This window comes from Rattus norvegicus, chromosome 9, assembly GCF_036323735.1.
Source record: "Rattus norvegicus strain BN/NHsdMcwi chromosome 9, GRCr8, whole genome shotgun sequence".
NCBI classification, from domain to species: domain Eukaryota; kingdom Metazoa; phylum Chordata; class Mammalia; order Rodentia; family Muridae; genus Rattus; species Rattus norvegicus.
The window spans coordinates 2396569-2421320 of record NC_086027.1 but is presented as its reverse complement, the minus strand read 5'-3'; the positions used below and the strand labels follow the sequence as shown (position 1 = coordinate 2421320).

Sequence of the window (24752 nt, the reverse complement as noted above, 5' to 3'; positions counted from 1 at the left end):
CTGGCCCAAGTGCTCAGTGTGACTGATGAACTCAGCTCTAGACAGAAGAGGTACGTCAGATCTCTACCCCAAGACCAAGGGAACATTCAGATGAATAGACAGAAAGCACTGACGAGCTGGGAGAGGAGGGGGAGTGTCATGAAATGCTGCTATCCAGATACAACATCACCATGGCAGTCATAAACACAGCAGCCATGAATACCTGCACAAGACTCAGCCATCTCTCTCCACCATGGATCACAGAGCTCCCCACAAGGCTCCATCCTTTCCTGTGACACTAATGACTGTCAATGGCTGCCATAGAATGTGTGTCTTTTTCACTAATGATGGGGTGTTGGGGGACGGTTTTGAGCACTGTGTTTATTCTGATGCTGATTTCTGTGCCCAGGGGTCAAGTTATAGCCCAGTACTAAATTAGCATGACTACTGAACCATCTCCTGTATCTGTGTTGTGTAAACAATGCCTGGGGGGGAGGGGTGGCAGGAGAGAGGGCTCAGCTGTTAAGAGCACTGACTGCTCTTCCAGGGGTCCTGAGTTCAATTCCCAGCATCCACATGGTGGCTCACAACCATCTGTAATGGGATCCGATGCCCTCTTCTGGTGTGTCTGGAGAGAGTGGCAGTATAGTCACATACATAAAATAAATAAATCTTTAAAAAAAAAAAAAAAGGAATGCTTCCCAATTATCTCTGATTGGGTACTGATCATAGAGCTGACTGGACAGAGAAGGTAGGACTTCCATTCCCAGGGGAGAGTCCCAAAATGGGAGAGAAAAGAAGAGAAGAGGTGGTCATGAGTAAGAAGGCCCAGGAGGAGTCATGGTGAGCGGGTCACTAAGGGATTCACCATGAGGATACACATGAAGCAGAGCAAACCAGGACAAGACTCAGAATACAAATAACATGGGGCCTGTGGCTGGGAATAACATAGCTTAGAGTAAATGAATATCTGTCCAGTCACGGTCCTTAGAGCTTGTTGACGAGCTTAATAGGTCTTTGTATCAATTATTTGAGAGCTAAAATAGAAACAGATAAGGCTATCATTCTTAAACTACAACCTATATTGGAGTCAGTGGGGCCTGGGTGGGCAGAAGTCATCCCAGGGAGATGAAATGTGATGCCAGAGTGAAACAGGGAGAATATACACAATACAGAGGATGGGTATACAGACAGATCTATGAAAGTGTCAAAACTAGTGAAAATTTTTGTTAAATGTGTTATAAGTATGGGGCTGAAATAGCTCAGAGGTCAAGAGCACATACTGATCTTACAAAATATCCAAGTTCAGTTCTAGTACCCATTTTGGGTGGCTCACAACTGCCTATAACTCCAGCTCCAGTGAGATCTGACACATCTGGCCTCTGCGGGAACTCACACATAAGATGTATAAAGTTGACAAAAAAATAAATCCTTAAAGTCTAAGAATGGTGTTTATATTTCTGGCAAATAAGAATAAAATCTATATAGAGTTGTGAAATAGAGCATGTGTCTGCACGTGTATTAGTGTGTGTGCAACCACACTGGCTACATGCTCATCTAGAGGCCAAATAACAAATGGTGTTGCGTTTCAGATGCCAAATGTCATTCATCTAGTTGAGACAGGGTCCTTCATCAGCCTGCAACTCAGCAAACAGACTCTGTTGAATGGCCAGTGATCTCCAGGCTCTGCCTCCCAGTGCTGGGATTCCAAATGTATAAGCTATGTCTATGTTTTGTCTTTTCGTATATGGATTCTGGGTATAGAACCTAGGTCTTCAGCCCTACAAAGCAGCTCTTTACTCACTGAGCCACAACCTGAGTCATATGCATAGTTTAATTACCTTATGTACACATATATGTACATATCACCTTATTTAGTATGGATACGATATTTATGAAATTACAGGCAATTATTATTTCTGGTTTGAGATGAGAAAATGAGTATTCACGTTTTATTTATATTAAGTGACATCACTACTCTGAGCTGTGAGGGCTGTAGATGCGTCTCCATGGCTAAGAGTTTTCAATGCTCATGCATGAGAACTGAGATTCAGATCCCATCACATACATCAAGTGGTTGACAGACAAACAATATCTTCAAGGGATCCAGTGCCCAGTTTTGGCCTCCACAGATGACTATACCACACACACACGTAGGCATGTACACAAGTGGAGGGAAGCGATAGACACCAATGAAGAAGACACTCCCCTTACCTGTAAGGACACTGGAGCACTTTTGTTTTCACAGGTGTTATCCAGGATGGTAAAGGTGGCATTCACAAATGTGCAGAAGGAAGTCTGGGTTACAAGAGAAAGAGAACTTGTGAGTACTGGCCAGTCTGACATGAATTGCAAAGCACAAAAATTGAGCAATAAAGCTCAATGTATGAGTGGTTCAAATTCCTGAGTCTCCATTCTCAGGGAAATAAATACTCATCCCATCAAATCTTCATTTCAGAGAGGTTGGGTGGTAAATAAAAGATGCATTTACTCTGGAGAGACCTAGAATCCCCTGCCAACAGGGAAACTATGGTTCATAAGAGCCCAATAAAGTTCATGAGTAACTAGGAAAGGTAAAGACTCCAGTAATAAACCAAAGGCAAAAAAAAAAGTGCTAAACTGACCTGATTTGATTAGAGCACATTGTATGTCAATGCTTAAAAAGCCCCAATATATGCTCTTGGTATGCAGAGTTATTACACACTGTCCTGATTTCATTTCTTTTGCCTGGATTAAAAAAAAAACTTAACAAGAAGCAAAGTGGGGAAAAGGGGGTTTATTTCAGCTTACAGTTCTAGGCTACTATCCATCATGGTGGGAAATCAAGGTACGAACCTGAAATGGTTCATCATGGCTGTAGTCCATAACATTGAGTGATGAGCATGTTTTTCCATGTGCTTGCTTATGCTGAGCACTATTTCTCTACTAATACATAGTTTAGGACCCCGAGCCTAGGAAATGGTGCTTCCCACTGTAGACTGGGCCTTTCCACGTCAATTGCCTTAATTAACATACCCTCACAGACATGCTCAAAGGCCATCACAGTGTAGACAGTCCTTCATTGAAACTCTCTTCCCAGTGGAGTATAAGTTGGGTCCAACTGCCAATTAAAATTCGTTATCAAGTCCAGGCATAGTGTGGTGCACACCTGTTATCCTAGCACTTGAAAGGCAGAGACAGGCAGATCTCTGTGAGTTTGAGGCCAGCCTGGTCTAAACATCAAATTCCAGGCCAGCCAGAGCCACATTGTCTCAAAAATAAGTAAACCAAAACAAACAAACAAACAAACAAACAAAAAAACAAATACCACACATGTTAATATAACAAATATATGAATGAACAGCTAGTTTTTTTTTAAAGAATTGCAAATGACTAAGGATTACATTAAAGAAATGTGTTCAGTTGTTGGTCATAAATGAAAATATATTTCAAAAGTATATTGAGATTTCATCTCATCCAAGTCAGTATGATACCATCAAAAAAGACAACAGCAGCATTCAGTGGAATAAGGTTAGGAAGGAATGTGGTAGGGGGGATGGAAGAGAAGGAATGGGTAGATTTGATCAAAATTTCAATGAACAGAATTATACAACAAAAATGACAAAAATGCAATGACGGCTTGTAGAAGACAGCCTTTGTGAACTTCTGGGGAGTCCATAAGAATGACTGGTATAGAACTCAGTTTTCAGGCCCCTCACAAGGTGAAAACCAGACCTACTATGTGACCTAGCATGAGGATATGCTAAAGGAATTGTCTCGGCTATAGGAAATGGCCAAAATACAAAGATTTGTACACAGAGAACTAATTAGTGTTTCAGGGGCCTTGAGAAGGTATGGCAGCTCCTGTTTAATAGGTGGGAAGGTTCCGCTGTGATTTATGAAAATACACAAGATACTAATGATTTTTGTATGACATTATAAATCCACTACATACCACTGAACTGCTAACTTTTAGGTAGTGATGTGATGGCTAATATCAATTATCAACCTGATGAAATCTACATCCCTTGGGAGACGCACTTTGGGGATACATGTAGGGGACTCCTTTTTTTTTTTAAGAAAAACTTACTATTCTTTGTGTATGAGTATTTTGTATTTTGATTGCCTGTGTGTCTATGGCTGTCCGATACCTATAGAGGATAGAGGAGAGTATCAATTCCCCTAGAACTGGAGTTTAAGTGGTTGTAAACCACATACACGGTGCTGAGATTTAAACCAGGGTCCTCTGGAAAAGCATGCAGTGATCCTAACCTTTGAGTGATTTTTCCAGTTCCCTGAGGAATATCTTTTTTTCCCTCCATCTTTATTAACTTGGGTATTTCTTATTTACATTTCAATTGTTATTCCCCTTCCTGGTTTCCAGGCCAACATCCCCCTAGCCCCTCTCCCTCCCCTTATCTATGGGTGTTCCCCTCCTCATCCTCCCCCCATTACTGCCCTCCCCCCAACAATTGCGTTCACTGGGGGTTCAGTCTTGGCAGGACCAAGGGCTTCCCCTTCCACTGGTGCTCTTACTAGGCTATTCATTGCTACCTATGCAGTTGGAGCCCAGGGTCAGTCCATGTATAGTCTTTGGGTAGTAGCTTAGTCCCTGGAAGCTCCAGTTGGTTGGCATTGTTGTTCATATGGGGTCTCAGGCCCCTTCAAGCTCTTTCAGTCCTTTCTCTGATTCTTTCAATGGGGATCCCATTCTCAGTTCACTGGTTTAATGATGGCATTTGCCTATGTATTTGCTGTATTCTGGCTGTGTCTCTCAGGAGAGATCTACATCTGGTTCCTGTTGGCCTGCACTTCTTTGCTTCATCCATCTTATCTAGTTTGGTGGCTATATATGTATGGGCCACATGTGGGACAGGATCTGAATGGGTGTTCCTTCAGCCTCTGTTCTAAACTTTGCCAACCTATTCCCTCCCAAGGTTATTAAAGAAGGAGTGAAGCATTCACATTTTGGTCATTCTTCTTGAGTTTCATGTGTTCTGTGCATCTAGAGTAATTTGAGCATTTGGGCTAATAGCCACTTATCAATGAGTGCATACCATGTGTGTTTTTCTGTGATCTCACTCAGGATGGTATTTTCCAGTTCCATCCATTTACCTATGAATTTCATAAAGTCATTATTTTTGATAGCTGAGTAGTATTCCATTGTGAAGATATACCACATTTTCTGTAACCATTCCCCTGTTGAAGGGCATCTGGGTTCTTTCCAGCTTCTGGCTATTATAAACAAGGCTGCTATGAACATAGTGGAGCATGTGTCTTTGTTATATGTTGGAGCATCTTTTGGGTATATGCCCAAGAGAGGTATAGCTGGGTCCTCAGGTAGTGCAATGTCCAATTTTCTGAGGAACCTCCAGACTGATTTCCAGAGTGGTTGTACCAGTCTGCAATCCCACCAACAATGGAGGAGTGTTCCTCTTTCTCCACATCCTCCTGATCTTAGCCATTCTCACTGGTGTGAGGTGGAATCTCAGGGTTGTTTTGATTTGCATTTCCCTTATGACTAAAGATGTTGAACATTTCCTTAGGTGTTTCTCAGCCATTTGACATTCCTCAGCTTTGAATTCTTTGTTTCAGCTCCAACATTCTTATTGAGTCATACTCTTAAGAAAAAGGAGGGTGGCTTTCACATTTTCTTGTCTTCTCTCCACTACCTAAAATACAGATTGGATGTCAGGAGCTAGAGCAGCCATTTTGATGCACACAGCAGGAATCCTGTGTTAAGAAAGAGTTTTCTAGAAAGAGTTTTCTAGTTCCATCCATTTGCCTACAAAATTCATGATGTCCATGTTTTTAATGGCTGAGTAGTAGTGCATTGTGTACATGAACTACATTTTCTATATTCACTCTTCAGTTAAGGGACATTTGGGTTGTTTCCAGTTTCTGGATACTTTAAATAAAGCTGCTATGAAAATAGTGGAGCATGTATCCTTGTGCTATGGTGGAGCATCTTTTGGATATATGCCCAGGAGTGGTATAGCTGGGTCTTCTGAGAGACACAGCCAGAATATGACAAATATATAGGCGAATGTCAGCAGCCAACCACTGAACTGAGAATGGGACCCCCGTTTAAGGAATCAGAGAAAGGACTGAAAGAGCTTGAAGGGGCTTGAGACCCCATATGAACAGCAATGCCAACCAACCAGAGCTTCCAGGGACTAAGCTACTACCCAAAGACTATACATGGACTGACCCTGGGCTCCAACTACATAGGTAGCAATGAATAGCCTAGTAAGAGCACCAGTGGAAGGGGAAGCCCTTGGTCCTGCCAAGACTGAACCCCCAGTGAATGCGATTGTTGGGGGGAGGGCAGTAATGGGGGGAGGATGGGGAGGGGAACACCCATAGATAAGGGGAGGGAGAGGGGTTAGGGGGATGTTGGCCTGGAAACCAGGAAGGGGAATAACAATTGAAATGTAAATAAGAAATACCCAAGTTAATAAAGATGAAAAAAAGAAAAAAGAAATACCCAAGTTAATAAAGATGAAAATAAATAAATGAATGAATAAATAAATAAATAAAATTTTAAAAAGTGGGGTACAGAGCTAAACAAAACATTCTCAGCTAGGGATTATTGAATGGCCAAAAAGCACCTAAAGAAATATTCAATGTCCTTAGTCATCAGGGAAATGCAAATCAAAACAACCCTGAGATTTTACCTCACACCAGTGAGAATGGCTAAGATAAAAAAAACTCAGGTGACAGCAGATGCTGGCAAGGATGTGGAGAAACAGGAACATTCCTCCATTGTTGGTGGGATTGCAAACTGGTACAACCATTCTGGAAATCGGTCTGGGGGTTCCTCAGAAAATTGGACATTGCACTACCCGAGGACCCAGCTATACCTCTCTTGGGCATATACCCAAATGATGCTTCAACATACAACAAAGACACATGCTCCACTATGTTCACAGCAGTCTTATTTATAATAACCAGAAGCTGGAAAGAACCCAGATGCCCTTCAACAGAGAAATGGATACAGAATATATGGTACATCTACACAATGGAGTACTACTCAACTATCAAAAACAATGACTTCATGAAAGTCATAGGCAAATGGATGGAACTAGAAAATATAATCCTGAGTGAGGTAACCCAATCACAGAAAAACACACATGGTATGCATTCACTGATAAGTGGATATTAGACCAAAAGCTCCAATTACCCAAAATACAATCCACAGACCACATGAAGCTCAAGAAGGACAATCAAAATACAGATGCTTCAGTCCTTCCTAAAAGGGGAAACAAAAATATTCATAGGAGGGGATATGGAGACAGAATGGCCATTCAGAGCCTGCCCCACCTGGGTATACAGCATATATATATATATATATATATATATATATATATATATATATACATACATACATACATACATACATATACACATATATATACATATATACACACACACACATATATATATATGTATATATATATATATATATATCCAAAACTAGATAATATTGATGAAGACAAGAAGTACATTCTGACAGAAGCCTGATATAGCTTTCTCCTGAGAGCATGCCAAATACAGAGGTGATGCTAGCAGCAAACCTTTGAATTATGAACAGGGTCCCTCTTGGAGGAATTAGAGAAAGGATTGAAGGAACTGAAGGAGCTTACAACCCCATAAGAACAACCATACCAACCAAACAGCACTCTCAGGGAATAAACCACTACCCAAAGTCTACACATGGACAGACCCATGGCTCTAGCTGCATATGTAGCAGAAGATGACCTTGTTGGGCACTAATGGGAGGAGAAGCCCTTGGTCCTGCCAGGGCTGGACCCCCCCCCAGTGCAGAGGAATGTCAGGGGGAGCAGGAAGGAAGGTTGGTTGTGGCCAGGGAACACTCTTATAGGAGAAGGGGAGGGGAATGGGATAGGGACTTATGATCAGGAAACTAAGAAAGGGAACAACTTTTGAAATGTACATAAAAATATCCAATAAAAAAAGAAAAAAAGGAAAAATATAATATGGCTACTATGGGTTATGCTATTTTACTTTTGCATTTATTTGGTTAGGATTGATGTAGCAATGTTTATCCTTAGAATCCTCTTGGAAAACATCATAACTAAGAATGTTCAATACTTACATATTCAATAAGAATATTCATCCATCCCTATAGGAGTATCAATATCAAAGCCACACAGATACCAAGGTTCATGGAACATAGCAGATAAAGAGGCAAAAGGAATGTAAGAGTAGAAGAGTAGAGAAGAAAGCAATGAGATGCTGTCTTCTGGGTATGACATGGTGATGGTACTTACAAACACACAGAAGCTATGGGTACCTACTCAAAACCAAACCAGCCAAAATTCTAGGCATAGACTGAGAAGATGCTCTCCAGCTCATCTCTCACTGAGAAGCTCTCAGCAGCAAGAGCTTCTGGGACAAGGAATCATTCTTTCTTGATGGTGTGGGGACTGGTAGAGTCTCATGTTCCAGTAGATGTCTCACACCCATGCTTGTATGGGCACTCATGATGAACTTAGTATGTCATCAATGAAAAACACAGAATTGGAAGGGAACTGGTTTGAGGGATGTTGGGGAGTTAGGGAAAAGTAGGAGTGAATATTGTATATGTGGATGAAATTCTCAAGAATAAAGAAGTTTTCTTTTTAAAAAAAACTTACATAATCAAGATTCCGGCCTTGCCCTGCTTGGCACTGCTCTATCTGCTCACTTTTGGGTATCAAGTCTTCCTTACACTTGAAGGGAATCCCTAGAAGGAAGAAAAATCAACCATGGAAAATGTTCAGCCCAGTGAGGTATGAGTGACTACTAGACAAAACTGATTCTGTGTTCTTTATACATAACATCTGACCCCAGCCATTGTAAACAGAAGTGACTTGGAGCAAACTGCCCTACTACTACTTAAAAACTAACTGCACCAGGTTAGGTTTTAAGAAAGTGAATGAAACTTGAAAATTTTACATTGAGGTAAAAAAGACTTAGAAAAACAAACACTACACATTGTCACACATACACGGATCCTGGTTTCCACAGGCTAACTATATTTAAGTGGATGTAAGTGTAAGAGCATGGCATGAGTTTAAAGGGAGCAAGAGGGGTCACAACGCCCAGTGCCACAGTGACTATTTGTGTCAACTATCATCTCAGCCATATCCAGTATCACCTGGGAGATGGGATTCTGTGCATGCTTATGGGGATCATCTTGGTTAGGTTAATTAGTGTGGGAAGACACATCTCAGTTGTGAGCAGGACCATTTCCTGGTCAGGAAACTATGCTCAGAATGGGAAAATCGAGCAGCCCCAGCAGCAGCATTCATTGCCCTCTCCTCCTGACAGTGCATGTGATGTGATCAGCTACCTCAAATTCCACACCGTAATGAACAACACTTCGAACAATGACCAGAATAAACCCTTTCTCCTTGGTTGCTTTTCTTTGTGTATTTTTTACATTGACAAAAACTAAGATATCAGTGATACAAAACTCTAAGACAAAGAAAGGTAAGCAAGCTGGTGCTTGCCTAAAGGCACCATGCTTTTTTCAAGTAGAAGAATTTAACCAGGAAGTGATATCAGCCTGGATGTTCACAAACAGGTGACTAGATAAGTAAATGTGGTACTTATACACAACAGAATATTATTCAGCCATAAGAAATTAGTTATTAAGAAAGTGAATGAAACTTGAAAATATTACATTGAAGTTAAAAAAAAGACTTAGGAAAACAAACACTACATATTGTCACACACAGATCCTGATTTCTACAGGTTAACTATATTTAAGTGGATTAAGTGTGAGAGAAGACAGGTCACCAGAGGGAAGTTAAAGAATGGGCTGTAAAGCATAACAAAATACATGAAATATGAGAGGAGAGAGCAGGAACTATTGGGAAAAGAAAAATACAGGGAAAAGGAAGCATTGAAGAGGGAAGGAAGAAATGGGAAAGAATGGGAAGATGGAGAGGGTGAGGAGAAATGAGAGAGGAGGAAAGTGGGACGAGAAGAGGGGAAGGAGAGGAGAGGAAGGAGCAGAGGATAAGAAGATAGTGGAGGAGAGGGACGAAAGAGAGGGTAGGAGGCATAGGGAGGGGAAAAAAAGAAGACAAAAGGAAAGGAGGAGAGAAGGGGAGGAAGGGTACAAGTAGAGAGAAATGGAGGGAAAGGAAAGAAAAAGAAGAGAAGAGGGATTACATCTGAATAGCATTCATGATTTCCTCAGAGATAACTGGCATGGCCTTTACACCTGTGCTAGGCACCATGAATAAAAATAAAAGGTAGAAAGAAAAGGCATATTAAATACATTTTTATGGATGGCTCTTTGTGAGGAAAATACAGGAAGATGAAGAGCGGAAGAAGTATATAGGAGACAGAATTGCACTGATGACATCCTCACCTCTATGTGGGCAAGGATCTTAGAAAATTTCTGTTGTTGTTATGTTTCAATACAGCCATTCAAGATACATATATTCTGTTTTAGACTTTAGTTTATGTGGGTATGGTATACATATATGTGAATATGCTCATGTGTGTATATTATTTCTGCCCATCCATGTGAAATCCAGAAGTTGGCATTGGGGGTCTTAGTCACTCTCCAGCATCATGGACTCTAACCCTCTGGTCATAAGTCCAAATAAACTCCCAACACAAACACATAGGGCCACACCCATATAGAAAAGTGGCCTTCCCTGGGCTGCTATTACTGCCCCTCAGTAAGAAATAGCTATTGAGCTCCTCTCCCATCCATATTTATGCTCAGTACTGTAAATTTTAAAGTTTTAGCCAACTAGTCATAGTTCTCATCTTTAATCCCAGCACTTGAAAGGCAAATGCAAGTAAATCTCTGAGTTTGAGGCCAGTCTGGTCTACAGAGTAAATCCCAGGATGGCAAGAGATACATAGAGATATACAGAAATCCTGTCCTGAAGAACAAACAAAAAAATTCAACATTTTATTGGTCTTGAGAGAAAAAAATAAATATTCATAAGACACCAAAGGGTCAAAGAGCCTGAACTCTAGCCATGGCTACAGACACATGTAAGGTGTTTTACTCTGTGTGAATTCCGAGGACCTTTGCGCATACTGTAACCCGTGACAATGTGTCTCTACTCTTGCAGTTCTGGGTATTTTATTCTTTCAAGCTGGATATGGACCTCCACACTTACGATGCCAGAGGTTGGGAGGTATAGGAATGAGGAATGGGGTTCAAGGCTAGCTGTGAGTTTGAGGCTAACCTATACCACATGAGACCCTGCATACAAAAAATATAGTTGATACAAAACTCACTAATAACCTACTACTGAGTAAAGGAGTGAATATGTAGGAAAACACTGTATGCGTGACATGAAAGTAAGTAGAGAACTTAGTATTGGAAAAGTAAGGTTTATGAGCGAGGCAAAGATGCAGCTCCCCTTGCCAATGCACTAAGACATTACTTTTGCATGTGAAGTTTCCATGTGCTTGGGAGCCTCCTGGATCCATTCGAAAGTCGGGAAGACAGCTGCAGTTGTAGGAACCTGGTACATTGGTGCAGGAAGAATTTCGTCCACATCGAAATGGATCTTGAGTGCACTCATCAATATCTGCAATAAAAACCAAACATGTAAAGAAATTCAGAGGAACATGGCAAATTGTACACCAGGCCATCTGGGAAATCCTCTGCTCACCTTCACATGTCACTTCTTGGTCTGTGAAATTCAGCTGTCCATTGCTTGAGGCAAAGCCAGGGTGGCAAGTGCAGAAGTAGCTCCCAAGGGTGTTGGTACATGATGAGTTGGAAGGGCATATGTCATCACACTCATCTATATCTACACAGAGGAGAATGAGCGTGAACGGCTGGAGTAATGGCTTAGCAGGAAAAGACCTTGCAGTGTGAGCATAAGGACCTCAGTTTGATCCCCAGAAGCCAGATCCCTGATTTCACTTCTGTTATTGTGATAAGAAAATATCCTGGCATACAGTGATTCCCAGGGGAGCCCCTACCAGCTCGGGAAAGGGGATAGAGAAAGGATTGTAGGAGGGGGTGACTGTTAGGGAGCAGTGAACAGGATGCAAAGTGAATAAAACACACTCTTGTGAAAAGTGGTTTAGGGGAAAAAAATGTTTGCTTCAGCTCACAAGTCCAGATTGAAGACATCATTGTAGGGAAGTCAAGACACTCAATGCAGCCATTTGTACCCATAGCCAAAGCAGCAAGAGAATGAATGTATGTCACTAGCTTTTACTACATGCAATTCAGAAGCCCCTGCTTGTCACCCATGATGGCTGGGTCTTTCTTCAACAACTATATGTAATCAAGACTGTCCTCCGTAGATACGCCTATATGCCAACCAGATCCAGACAATCCTTCATTGAGACTCTTTTCCCAGATGGTTCTAGCTTATGTCAATTTGGCAATTAAAACTAATCTTACACGTAATATTAATGAACTCAAGGCTCAGAGAAAAGCTCTCAAGCAAATAAGATGAACAAACCACGAAGAATGACACCCAACGTTGAACTATGGCATTCATATCTGTACATGCATTTATACACATGTGCACAAACATATACATGATCATACACATAGATAATCATAAACCAAAAGAAGAGAAAGCAAGGGTTTCCTGCCTGTGGCCAGAGCTGACCAGGTCTGAGAGATTTCTGTACCCAGGACACATGAACCTAGGAGGATTCTGAGACAAGACCCTGCCAGTGTCTCCCTACACCCAGAGCAGACCTAGTCCAACAGCTCTCTGTATCAAGATCCTGCTAGAAAAAAGCCAGTCTTCAGGAATGCTGACACAGGCTTACAGAAGGTACAAGCCACTGTTAGAGACTGCAATACCAGCTAACACCAAGACAACCTGATGTTGAGAGGTAAGCACAGGAACCAAAGAAACAAAAACCAAGACTACTTGGCATCATCAGGGCCCAGTTTTCCGACCAAAGCAAATACTGAATATCCAAAAATACTGGAAAAGCAAGACATGGATTTAAAATCACATCTCATGATGATGACAGAGGACTTTAAGAAGGACATAAAGAAATACAAGACAGGGAAAAAGGTCAGGTGACATATAAAGGCAGACTTATAAGAATTACACCAGACTTCTCACCAGAGACTATGAGCCAGAAGATCCTGGACAGATGTCATACAGACCCTAAGAGAACATAAATACCAGCCCAAGTTACTTTATCCAGCAAAACTCTCAATTAAAATAGATGGAGAAACCAAGATATTCCATGACAAAACCAAATTTATGCAATATCTTTCCACAAATCCAGCGCTAAAAAGGATAATAGATGGAAAACTCCAACACAAGGAGAGAAACTACACTGTACAGAAAGCAAGAATATAATTTCCTTGCAAAGAAACCAAAAGAGAGACAAACAAACATAATTCCACCTCTAATAATGAAAATAACAAGAAGTGACAATCACTATTCCTTAATATCTCTCAACATCAACAGACTCAATTCCCCAATAAAAAGACACAGACTTACAGTCGATATGTAAAGAGGATCCAGCATTTTGCTGCATGCAGGAAACACACCTCAGAGACAAAGACAGATACTACCTCAGAGTAAATGGCTGGAAAGCAACTTTCCAAGCAAAGGGGCCAAAGAAACAAGCTGGAGTTGCCACTCTAATATCAAACAAAATTGAACTTCCAGCAAAAAGTCATCAAGAAAGATAAGGAAAGACACTCCATATTCACCAAAGGAAAAATCCACCAAGATGAACTCTCAATCCTAAATATCTATGCTCCAAATGCAAGGGCACCTACATACATAAAAGAAACCTTACTAAAGCTCAAAACACACATTGCACCTCACACAATAATAGTAGGAGATTTCAACCCCACTCTCATCAATGGACAGATCAAGGAAACAGATATTAAACAGAGACATAGAGAAATGAACAGAAGTTTTGAGCCAAATGGATTTAACAGAATTTATAGAACATTCCATCCTAAATCAAAAGGATATACCTTCTCAGCACCTCATGGAACCTTCTCCAAAATTGACCATATAATCGGTCACAAAACAGGCCTCAACAGATACAGGAAGATAGAAATAATCCCACACATCCTATCAGATCACCACAGACTAAGGCTGGTCTTCAATAACAACAATAATGACAAAAAGTCCACGTATACAGGGAAGTTGAACAATGCTCTACTCAATGAAAACTTGGTCAAGGAAGAAATAAAGAAAGAAATTAAAGACTTCTTAGAATTTAATGAAAATGAAGATACAACATTCCCAAAGTTAAGGAACAGAATGAAAGTGGTACTAATAGGAAAACTCATAGCTCTGAGTGCCTGCAAAAAGAAAAAAAGAGAGCAAATAAGTCAGCAGCTTGATAGCACACCTAAAATCTCTAGAACAAAAAGAAATAAATAAACCCAAGGGGAGTAGAAAGCAGGAAATAATCAACTTCAGGGTTAAAATCAACCAAGTAGAAATGAAAAGGACGATACACAAAATCAACAGAACCAAAAGTTGGTTCTTTGAGAAAATCAACAAGATAGATAAACTCTTAGCCAGACTAACGAGAGGTCACAGAGAGTGTATCCAAAAGAACATAATCAAAAATGCAAAAGGAGACATAACAACAGAATCTGAAGAAATTTTTTTTAAAAATCATCAGATCCTACTACAAAAGCATATATTCAACAAAACTGGAAAATCTGAAGGAAATGGACAATTTTCTAGACAAATATCAGGTACCAAAGTTAAATCAGAATCAGATATACCATCTAAACAACCCCATAACTCCTAAAGAAATAGAAGCAGTTACCAAAAGTCTCCCAACCAAAAAGAGCCCAAGATCAGATGGGTTTAGTGCAGAATTCTATCAGACCTTCCTAGAAGACCTCATACCAATACTGTCCAAACTATTCCACAGAATTAAAACAGATGGAGCACTACCAAATTCCTTCTATGAAGCCACAGTTACTTTAATACCTAAACCATACAAAGACCCAACAAAGAAAGAGAACTTCAGATTAATTTCCCTTATGAATATCAATGCAAAAATACTCAATAAAATTCTTGCAAACTGAATACACGAGCACATCAAAACTATCATTCATCATGATCAAGTAGGCTTCATCCCAGAGATGCAGGGATGGTTTAAAATATGAAAATCCATCAACATAATCCATTATATAAATAAACTCAAAGATAAGAACCACATGACCACTTCATTAGATGCTGAGAAAGCATTTGACAAAATTCAACACACCTTCATGATAAAAGTCCTAGAAAGATCAGGAATTCAAGGCCCACACCTAAACATAGTAAAAGCAATATACAGCAAACCAGTACCTAACATCAAACTAAATGGAGAGAAACTTGAAGCAATCCCACTAAAATCAGGGAGTAGACAAGGCTGCCTACTCTCTCCCTATTCAATATTATTCAATATAGTACTCGAAGTCCTAGCCAGAGCAATCAGACAGCAAAAGGAAGTCAAAGGGATACAAATTGGAAGGAAAGAAATCAAAATATCACTATTTGCAGGTGATATGATAGTGTACTTAAGCGACCCCAAAAGTTCCACCCGAGAACGACTTAACCTGATCAACAACTTCAGAAAACTGTCGGGGTATAAAACTAACTCAAACAAATCAGTAGCCTTCCTCTATTCAAAATATAAACAGGCTGAGAAAGAAATTAGGGAAATGATAACCTTCACAATAGTCCCAAATAATACAAAATATCTTGATGTGACTTAAGCCGAGCAAGTGAAAGATTTGTATGACAAGAACTTCAAGTCTCTGAAGAAAGAAATTGAGGAAGATCTCAGAAGATGGAAAGATCTCCCATGTTCATGGATTGGCAGGATTAATATGGTAAAGATGGCCATTTTGCCAAAAGCAATCTACAGATTCAATGCAATCCCCATCAAAATTCCTACTAAATTCTTTATAGAGATAGAAAAAGGAATTTGCAAATTCATTTGTAATAACAAAAAACCCAGGATAGCGAAAACTATACTCAACAATAAAAGAACTTCTGGGTGAATCACCATCCCTGATCTCAAGCAGTATTACAGAGCAATAGTGATTTAAAAAAAAAAAAAAAAAAGGTATGGTATTGGTGCGGAGGCAGGGAGATAGATCAGTGAAACAGAATTGAAGACCCAGAAATGAACCCACAAACCTTTGGTTACTTGATCTTTGACAAAGAAGCTAAAACCCTCCAATAAAAAAAAGATAGCATTTTCAACAAATGTTGCTGGTTCAACTGGAGGTGAGCATGTAGAAGAATGCAAATTGACCCATTCTTATTACCATGAACAAAGCTTAAGTCTAAGTGGATCAAGGACCTCCACATCAAAACAGATACATTCAAACTAATAGGAGAAAAAGTGGAGAAGAGTCTCAAACACATGGGCACTGCGGAAATTTTTCTGAACAAAACACCAATGTCTTATGCTCTAAGAATCGACAAATGAGACCTCATAAAACTGCAAAGCTTCTGTAAGGCAAAAGACATTGTCATTAGGACAAAATGGCAACCAACAGATGGGAAAAGATCTTTACCAATCCTACATCTGATAGAGGGCTAATATCCAAATTATACAAAGAACTCAAGAATTTAGATTCCAACACTGCCAGGACCTGAAGGGACTGGATCAACAGTTCTCTGCACCCAAAACTCGTGGGAGGGAGAGCTAAACCTTCAGAGGTCTGCCCACATTTCTGATTCCAGAGGAAAACACCTAATGCTCTCTGGGACCCCGGTGCACAGGGGGCTCCCAGAAAAGGCGGCGCAGGCCCTCCTGGTTGCCGTCCTCTCTGAGAGCTAAAAAGCAACACCCCACGAGCAAATTTAAGCTGCGGGACCACAGGTAACACCAACTTCTCTGCTCCAAGTGACCTGCCTGGTAAACTCAGGACACAGGCCCACAGGAACAGCTGAAGACTTGTAGACAGGAAAAACTACACACCCAAAAACAGAACACTCTGTTCCCATAACTGGCTGAAAGAAAACAGGAAAACAGGTCTACAGCACTCCTGACAAACAGGTCTATAGGACAGACTAGTCACTGACAGAAATAGCAGAGACAACCTGATGGCGAGAGGCAAGTGCAGAAACCCAAGCAACAGAAACCAAGAAACTACATGGCATCATCAGAGCCCAATTCTCCCACCAAAGCAACACTGAATATCCAAACACACCAACCAGAAAAGCAAGATCTAGATTTAAAATCATATTTGATCATGATGATGGAGGACTTCAAGAAAGACATGAAGAACTCCCTTAGAGAAACGCAGGAAAACATAAATAAACAAGTAGAAGCCTGTAGAGAGGAATCACAAAAATCCCTGAGAGAATTACAGGAAAACACAATCAATCAGGTGAAGGAATTAAAAATGGAAATAGAAGCAATGAAGAAAGAACACAAGGAAACAACCCTGGATATAGAAAACAAAAGGAAGAGACAAGGAGTCATAGATACAAGCATCATCAACAGAATACAAGAGATAGCAGAGAGAATCTCAGGAGCAGAAGATTCCATAGAAATCATTGACACAACTGTCAAAGATAATCTAAAACAGAAAAGGCTACTGGTCCAAAACATACAGGTAATCCAGGACTCAATGAGAAGATCAAACCTAAGGATAAGAGGTATAGAAGAGAGTGAAGACTCCCGGCTCAAAGGACCAGTAAATATCTTCAACAAAATCATAGAAAAAAACTTCCCTAACCTAAAGAAAGAGATGGCCATAATAAACATACAAGAAGCCTACAGAATTCCAAATAGATTGGACCAGAAAAGAAACTACCCCTGTCACATAATAGTCAAAACACCAAATACACAAGACAAAGAAAGAATATGAAAAGCAATAAGGGGAAAAGATCAAGTAACATATAAAGGCAGACCTATCAGAATCACACCAGACTTCTCGCCAGAGACTATGAAACCCAGAAGATCCTGGACAGATGTCATACAGACCCTAAGAGAACACAAATGCCAGCCCAAGTTACTGTATCCTGCAAAACTCTCAATTAACATAGATGGAGAAACCAAGATATTCCATGACAAAACCAAATTTACACAGTATCTTTCTACATATCCAGCACTACAAAGGATAATAAATGGTAAAGCCCAACATAAGGAGGCAAGCTACACCCTAGAAAAAGCAAGAAAATAATTGTCTTGGCAACAAAACAAAGAGAAGAAAAGCACACAAACATAACCTCACATCCAAATATGAATATAACGGGAAGCAATAATCACTATTCCTTAATATCTCTCAACATCAATGGTCTCAACTCCCCAATAAAAAGACATAGATTAACAAACTGGATACGCAATGGGGACCCTGCATTCTGCTGCCTACAGGAAAGACATCTCAGAGACAAAGACAGACACTACCTCAGAGTGAAAGGCTGGAAAACAACTTTCCAAGCAAATGGTCAGAAGAAGCAAGCTGGAGTGGCCATTCTAATATCAAATAAAATCAATTTTCAACTAAAAGTCATCAAAAAAGATAAAGAAGGACACATCATATTCATCAAAGGAAAAATCCACCAAGATGAACTCTCAATCCTAAATATCTATGCTCCAAATACAAGGGCAACTACATACATAAAAGAAACCTTACTAAAGCTCAAAACACACATTGCACTTCACACAATAATAGTAGGAGATTTCAACACACCACTCTCATCAATGGACAGATCATGGAAACAGAAATTAAACAGAGACATAGACAGACTAAGAGGAGTCATGAACCAAATGGACTTAACAGATGTTTATAGAACATTCTGTCCTAAAGCAAAAGGATATACATTCTTCTCACAACCTCATGGTACTTTCTCCAAAATTGACCATATAATTGATCATAAAACAGGCCTCAACACATAGAGAAAGATAGAAATAATCCCACGCATCCTATCAGAACACCATGATCAAGTAGGCTTCATCCCACTCATGCAGGGATGGTTTAATATATGGAAAACCATCAACGTAATCCACTATGTAAACAAACTGAAAGAACAAAACCACATGATCATTTCATTAGATGCTGAGAAAGCATTTGACAGAATTCAACACCCCTTCATGATAAAAGAATATTCCTGGAAAGAATAGGAATTCAAGGCCCATACCTAAACATAGTAAAAGCCATATACAGCAAACCAGTTGCTAACATTAAACTAAATGGAGACAAACTTGAAGCAATCCCACTAAAATCAGGGACTAGACAAGGCTGCCCACTCTCTCCCTACTTATACGATATAGTTCTTGAAGTTCTAGCCAGAGCAATCAGACAACAAAAGGAGATCAAGGGGATATAGATTGGAAAAGAAGAAGTCAAAATATCACTATTTGCAGATGTTTTGATAGTATATTTAAGTGATCCCAAAAGTTCCACCACAGAACTACTAAGGCTGATAAACAACTTCAGCAAAGTGGCTGGGTATAAAATTAACTCAAATAAATCAGTAGCCTTCCTCTACACAAAAGAGAAACAAGCCGAGAAAGAAATTAGGGAAATGACACCCTTCATAATAGTCCCAAATAATATAAAATACCTCAGTGTGACTTTAACCAAGCAAGTAAAAGATCTGTACAATAAGAACTTCAAGACTCTGAAGAAGGAAATTGAAGAAGACCTCAGAAGATGGAAAGATCTCCCATGCTCATGGATTGGCAGGATTAATATAGTAAAAATGGCCATTTTACCAAAAGCAATCTACAGATTCAATGCAATCCCCATCAAAATACCAATCCAATTCTTCAAAGAGTTAGACAGAACAATTTGCAAATTCATCTGGAATAACAAAAAACCCAGGATAGCTAAAACTATCCTCAACAATAAAAGGACTTCAGGGGGAATCACTATCCCTGAACTCAAGCAGTATTACAGAGCAATAGTGATAAAAACTGCATGGTATTGGTACAGAGACAGACAGATAGACCAATGGAACAGAATTGAAGACCCAGAAATGAACCCACACACCTATGGACTCTTGATTTTTGACAAAGGAGCCAAAACCATCCAATGGAAAAAAGATAGCATTTTCAGCAAATGGTGCTGGTTCAATTGGAGATCAACATGTAGAAGAATGCAGATCAATCCATGCTTATCACCCTGTACAAAGCTTAGGTCCAAGTGGATCAAGGACCTCCACATCAAACCAGATACACTCAAACTAATAGAAGAAAAAGTGGGGAAGCATCTCAAACACATGGGCACTGGAGAAAATTTTCTGAACAAAACACCAATGGCTTATGCCCTAAGATCAAGAATTGACAAATGGGATCTCATATAACTGCAAAGCTTCTGTAAGGCAAAGGACACTGTGGTTAGGACAAAACGGCAACCAACAGATTGGGAAAAGATCTTTACCAATCCTACAACAGATAGAGGCCTTATATCCAAAATATACAAAGAACTCAAGAAGTTAGACTGCAGGGAGACAAATAACCCTATTAAAAAATGGAGTGCAAAGCTAAACAAAGAATTCACAGCTGAGGAATGCCAAATGGCTGAGAAACACCTAAAGAAATGTTCAACCTCTTTAGTCATGAGGGAAATGCAAATCAAAACAACCCTGAGATTCCACCTCACACCAGTGAGAATGGCTAAGATCAAGAGGATGTGGAGAAAGAGGAACACTCCTCCATTGTTGGTGGGATTGCAGACTGGTACAACCATTCTGGAAATCAGTCTGGAGGTTCCTCAGAAAATTGGACATTGCACTACCCAAGGACCCAGCTATACCTCTCTTGGGCATATACCCAAAAGATGCCCCAACATATAACAAAGGCACATGCTCCACTATGTTCATAGCAACCTTTTTTATAAAATCCAGAAGCTGGAAAGAACCCAGATGCCCTTCAACAGGGGAATGCTTACAGAAAATGTGGTACATCTACACAATGGAATATTACTCAGCTATCACAAAAAATGACTTTATGAAATTCATAGGCAAATGGAGGGAACTGGAAAATATCATCCTCAGTGAGGTAACCCAATCACAGAAAAGCTCACATGGTATGCACTCATTGATAACTGGCTATTAGACCAAATGCTTGAATTGCCCTAGATGCACAGAACACATGAAACTCAAGAGGGATGACCAAAATGCGAATGCTTCACTTTAAAGGGGGAACAAGAATACCCTTGGCAGGGAATAGGGAGGCAAAGATTAAAACAGAGGCAGAAGGAACACCCATTCAGAGCCTGCCCCACATGTGGCCCATACATATACAGCCACCAAACTAGATAAGATGGATGAAGCAAAGAAGTGCAGGCCGACAGGAACTGGATGTAGATCTCTCCTGAGAGACACAGCCAGAATACAGCAAATACATAGACGAATGCCAGCAGCAAACCACTGAACTGAGAACGGGACCCCCGTTGAAGGAATCAGAGAAAGGACTGGAAGAGCTTGAAGGGGCTCGAGACCGCATATGAACAACAATGCCAACCAACCAGAGCTTCCAGGGACTAAGCCACTATCCAAAGACTATACATGGACTGACCCTGGGCTCCAACCTCATAGGTAGCAATGAATAGCCTAGTAAGAGCACCAGTGGAAGGGGAAGCCCTTGGTCCTGCTAAGACTGAACCCCCAGTGAACATGATTGTTTGGGAGAGGGTGGTAATGGGGGGAGAATGGGGAGGGGAATACCCCTATAGAAGGGGAGGTGGGGGGTTAGGGGGATGTTGGCCCAGAAACCGGGAAAGGGAATAACAATCGAAATGTAAATAAGAAATACTCATGGTAATAAAAAAAAAGAAAAAAGAGCAAGCAGAAACACACACACAAAAAAGAATTTAGATTCCAGAGCGCCAAATAACCCCATTAAAAATGGGGTACATGGTTAGGGGAGGGGCGAAATGGGGTACACAGCTAAAGAAAACATTCTCAGCTATGGATTATAAAATGACCAAAAAGCACCTAAAGAAATGTTCAACATCTTTAGTCATCAGGGAAATGCAAATCAAAACAACCCTGAGATTCTACCTCATACCAGTCAGAATGGCTAAGATAAAAAAACTCAGGTGACAGCAGATGCTGGTGAGAATGTGGAGGAAAAGGAACACTCCTCCATTTTGGGGGGTATTGCAAACTGGTACAACCACTCTGGAAATCATTCTGGAGGTTCTCAGAAAATTGGACATTCCACTAAACCTCTCCCGGGCATATACCCAAAAGATGCTCCAACATACAACAAAGACACATGCTTCACTATGTTCATAGCAGCCTTATTTATAATAACCAGAAGCTGGAAAGAACCCAAATGCCCTTCAACAGAGGAATGGATTCAAAAAATGTGGCACATCTACACAATGGAATACTACTCAGCTATCAATAACGACTTCATGAAATTCATAGGCAAATGGAATGAACTAGAAAATATTCTGAGTGAGGTAACCCAGTCACAGAAAAAGACACTTGGTATGCACTCATTGATAAGTGGATATTAGCCAAAAAGCTCAAATTACCCAAGATGCAATCCACAGACCACAGGGAGCTCAAGAAGAAGGATGACCAAAATGTGGATGCTCCCATTCCTTCTTAAAAGGTGGAAAAATATCCATAGAAGGGGATATGGAAGCAAAGTTTAGAGCATCGACTCAAGGAATAGCCATTCAGAGCCTGCCCCACATGTGGCCCATATATATACAGCCACCAAAACTAGATAAGATTGATGAAGCTAAGAAATGCATGCTGAAAGGGACTGGATATAGATCTCTCCTGAGAGACATATCCAGAGCATGTCTAATACAGAGGTCAATGCTAGCAGCAAACCATCAAACTGAGAAGAGGACCCCTTTTGACGGAATTAGAGGAAGTATTGAAAGAGTTGAAGGAGCTTGCCACCCCATAAAAAACAACAATGCCAACCAACCAGAGCTTCCAGGGACTAAATCACTACTGAAAGACCATACATGGACTGACACAGGGCTCCAACTGCATATGTAGCAGAGAATAGCCCTGTTGGGGCACCAGTGGAAGGGGAAGCCCTTGGTCCTGCCAAGGTTGGACCCCCAGTGCAGGGGAATATGGGGAGCAGTAAGGGGGACAAATGGGAGAATACCCCTATGTGGCAGGGGTAGGGGAGGGGTCTAGGGGCTTATGGAAAGGAAACCAGGGAGGGGAATAACATTTGAAATGTAAGTAAAGAAACATATCTAATAAAAAGTTTTTTAAAAAAAGAAATACAGGACAACACAGGTAAACAACGGGAAACCCTAAAAGAGATAAAAAAAAAAATCCCTTAAAGAATTACAGGAAAACACAACCAAGCAGGTGAAGGAATTGAACAAAACAATACAGGATCTAAAAATGGAAATAGAAGCAAAAAAGAAATCACAAAGGGAGACAACACTAGAGATTAAAAAAAAAAAAACTAGGAAAGATATCAGGAATCATAGGTTCAAGCTTCACCAACAGAATACAAGAGATAAAAGAGAGAATGTCAGGGGCAGTAGATACCATAGAAAACATTAACACAGCCATCAAAGAAAATTTAAAATGCTAAAAGCTCCTAACCCAAAACATCCAGGAAATCCAAACACAGTGAGAAGATCAAACCTAAGGATGATAGGTATAGAAGACAGAGAATATTCCAAAACTTAAGGACCAGTAAATATCTTCAACAAAATTATAGAAGATAATATTCCCAACCTAAAGAAAGAGATGCCCATACACAAACAAGAAGCCTACAGAACTCCAAATAGATTGGAAGAGAAAAGAAAATCCTCTAGTCACATAATAGTGAAAACACCAAATGCACAAAACAAAGAAAGAATTTTAAAAACGATGAGGGGAAAAGGTCAAATAACATATAAAGGCAGACTTATCAGAATTACACCATACTTCTCACCAGAAACTATGAAATCCAGAAGATCCTGGGCAGATGTCATACAGACCCTAAGAAAGCACAAATGCCAGCCCGGGCTACTATCTGCGGCAAAACTCCAAATTCAAATAGATGAAAAAAATCGAGCTATTCCACGACAAAACCAAATTTACAAAATATCTTTACATAAATCCAGTCCTACAAAAGATAATCGAAAACTGCAATACAGGGGTTAACTATGTCCTAAAAAAAAGAAGAAAGTAATCTTCTTGCAACAAACCCAAAATAAGAGAGACACACAAACATAATTCCACCTCTAACAACAAAAATAGCAGGAAACAACAATCACTATTAATTAATATCTCTTAAAAATCAATGGACTGAATTCCCCAATAAAAAGACATAGACTAACAGACTGGATATGGAAAGAGGACCTGGCATTTTGCTGAAACACATATCAGTAAAAAAGACAAATACTATCTCAGAATAAAAGACTGGAAAACAATTTTCCAAGCAAATGGTCCCAAGAAACGAAGGAGTAACCATTCTAATATCAAAAAAAATCGACTTTCGACCAAAAGTTATCAAAAAAAAAGTATGGACACTTCATATTCATCAAAGGCAAAATCCACCAAGATGAACTCAATACTAAATATTTATGCCCCCAAATGCAAGAGCACCTTCATTCATTAAAGAAACCTTACTAAAGCACAAAGCATATATTGCACATCACACAATAATAGCGGGAGATTTCAACAACTCATAAACAGAAACAGAGAAACTAACAGAAGTAATAAACCAAATGAATTAGCAGATATCTACAGAACACTTAATCCTAAAACAAAAGAATATCCCTTATTGTTAACAGCTCATGGTACCTTCTATAAAATTGACAATATGATCAGTAATAAAACAAACCTCAACAGACACAAGAAGATTGAAATAATCCCATGCATCCTATCAGATCACCACGGACTAATGTT

At 40.0% G+C, this 24752-nt stretch overlaps 1 protein-coding gene across 4 annotated transcripts in view; it reads right to left on the bottom strand.

The window, feature by feature from the left end:
* Nucleotides 1-24752, bottom strand: part of Adgre1 (adhesion G protein-coupled receptor E1) — a 155562-nt gene that overhangs the window by 63639 nt on the left and 67171 nt on the right. For all 4 annotated transcript variants that reach the window (XM_006244280.5, XM_039083468.2, XM_039083467.2 and 1 more), the window contains 4 exons: nucleotides 11616-11756; nucleotides 11385-11531; nucleotides 8619-8707; nucleotides 2194-2277 (listed from right to left, as the gene is read on the bottom strand). In XM_006244280.5, coding sequence (XP_006244342.1) covers nucleotides 2194-2277; nucleotides 8619-8707; nucleotides 11385-11531; nucleotides 11616-11756 — 461 coding nt within the window. The remainder of the gene's footprint in view (nucleotides 1-2193; nucleotides 2278-8618; nucleotides 8708-11384; nucleotides 11532-11615; nucleotides 11757-24752) is intronic.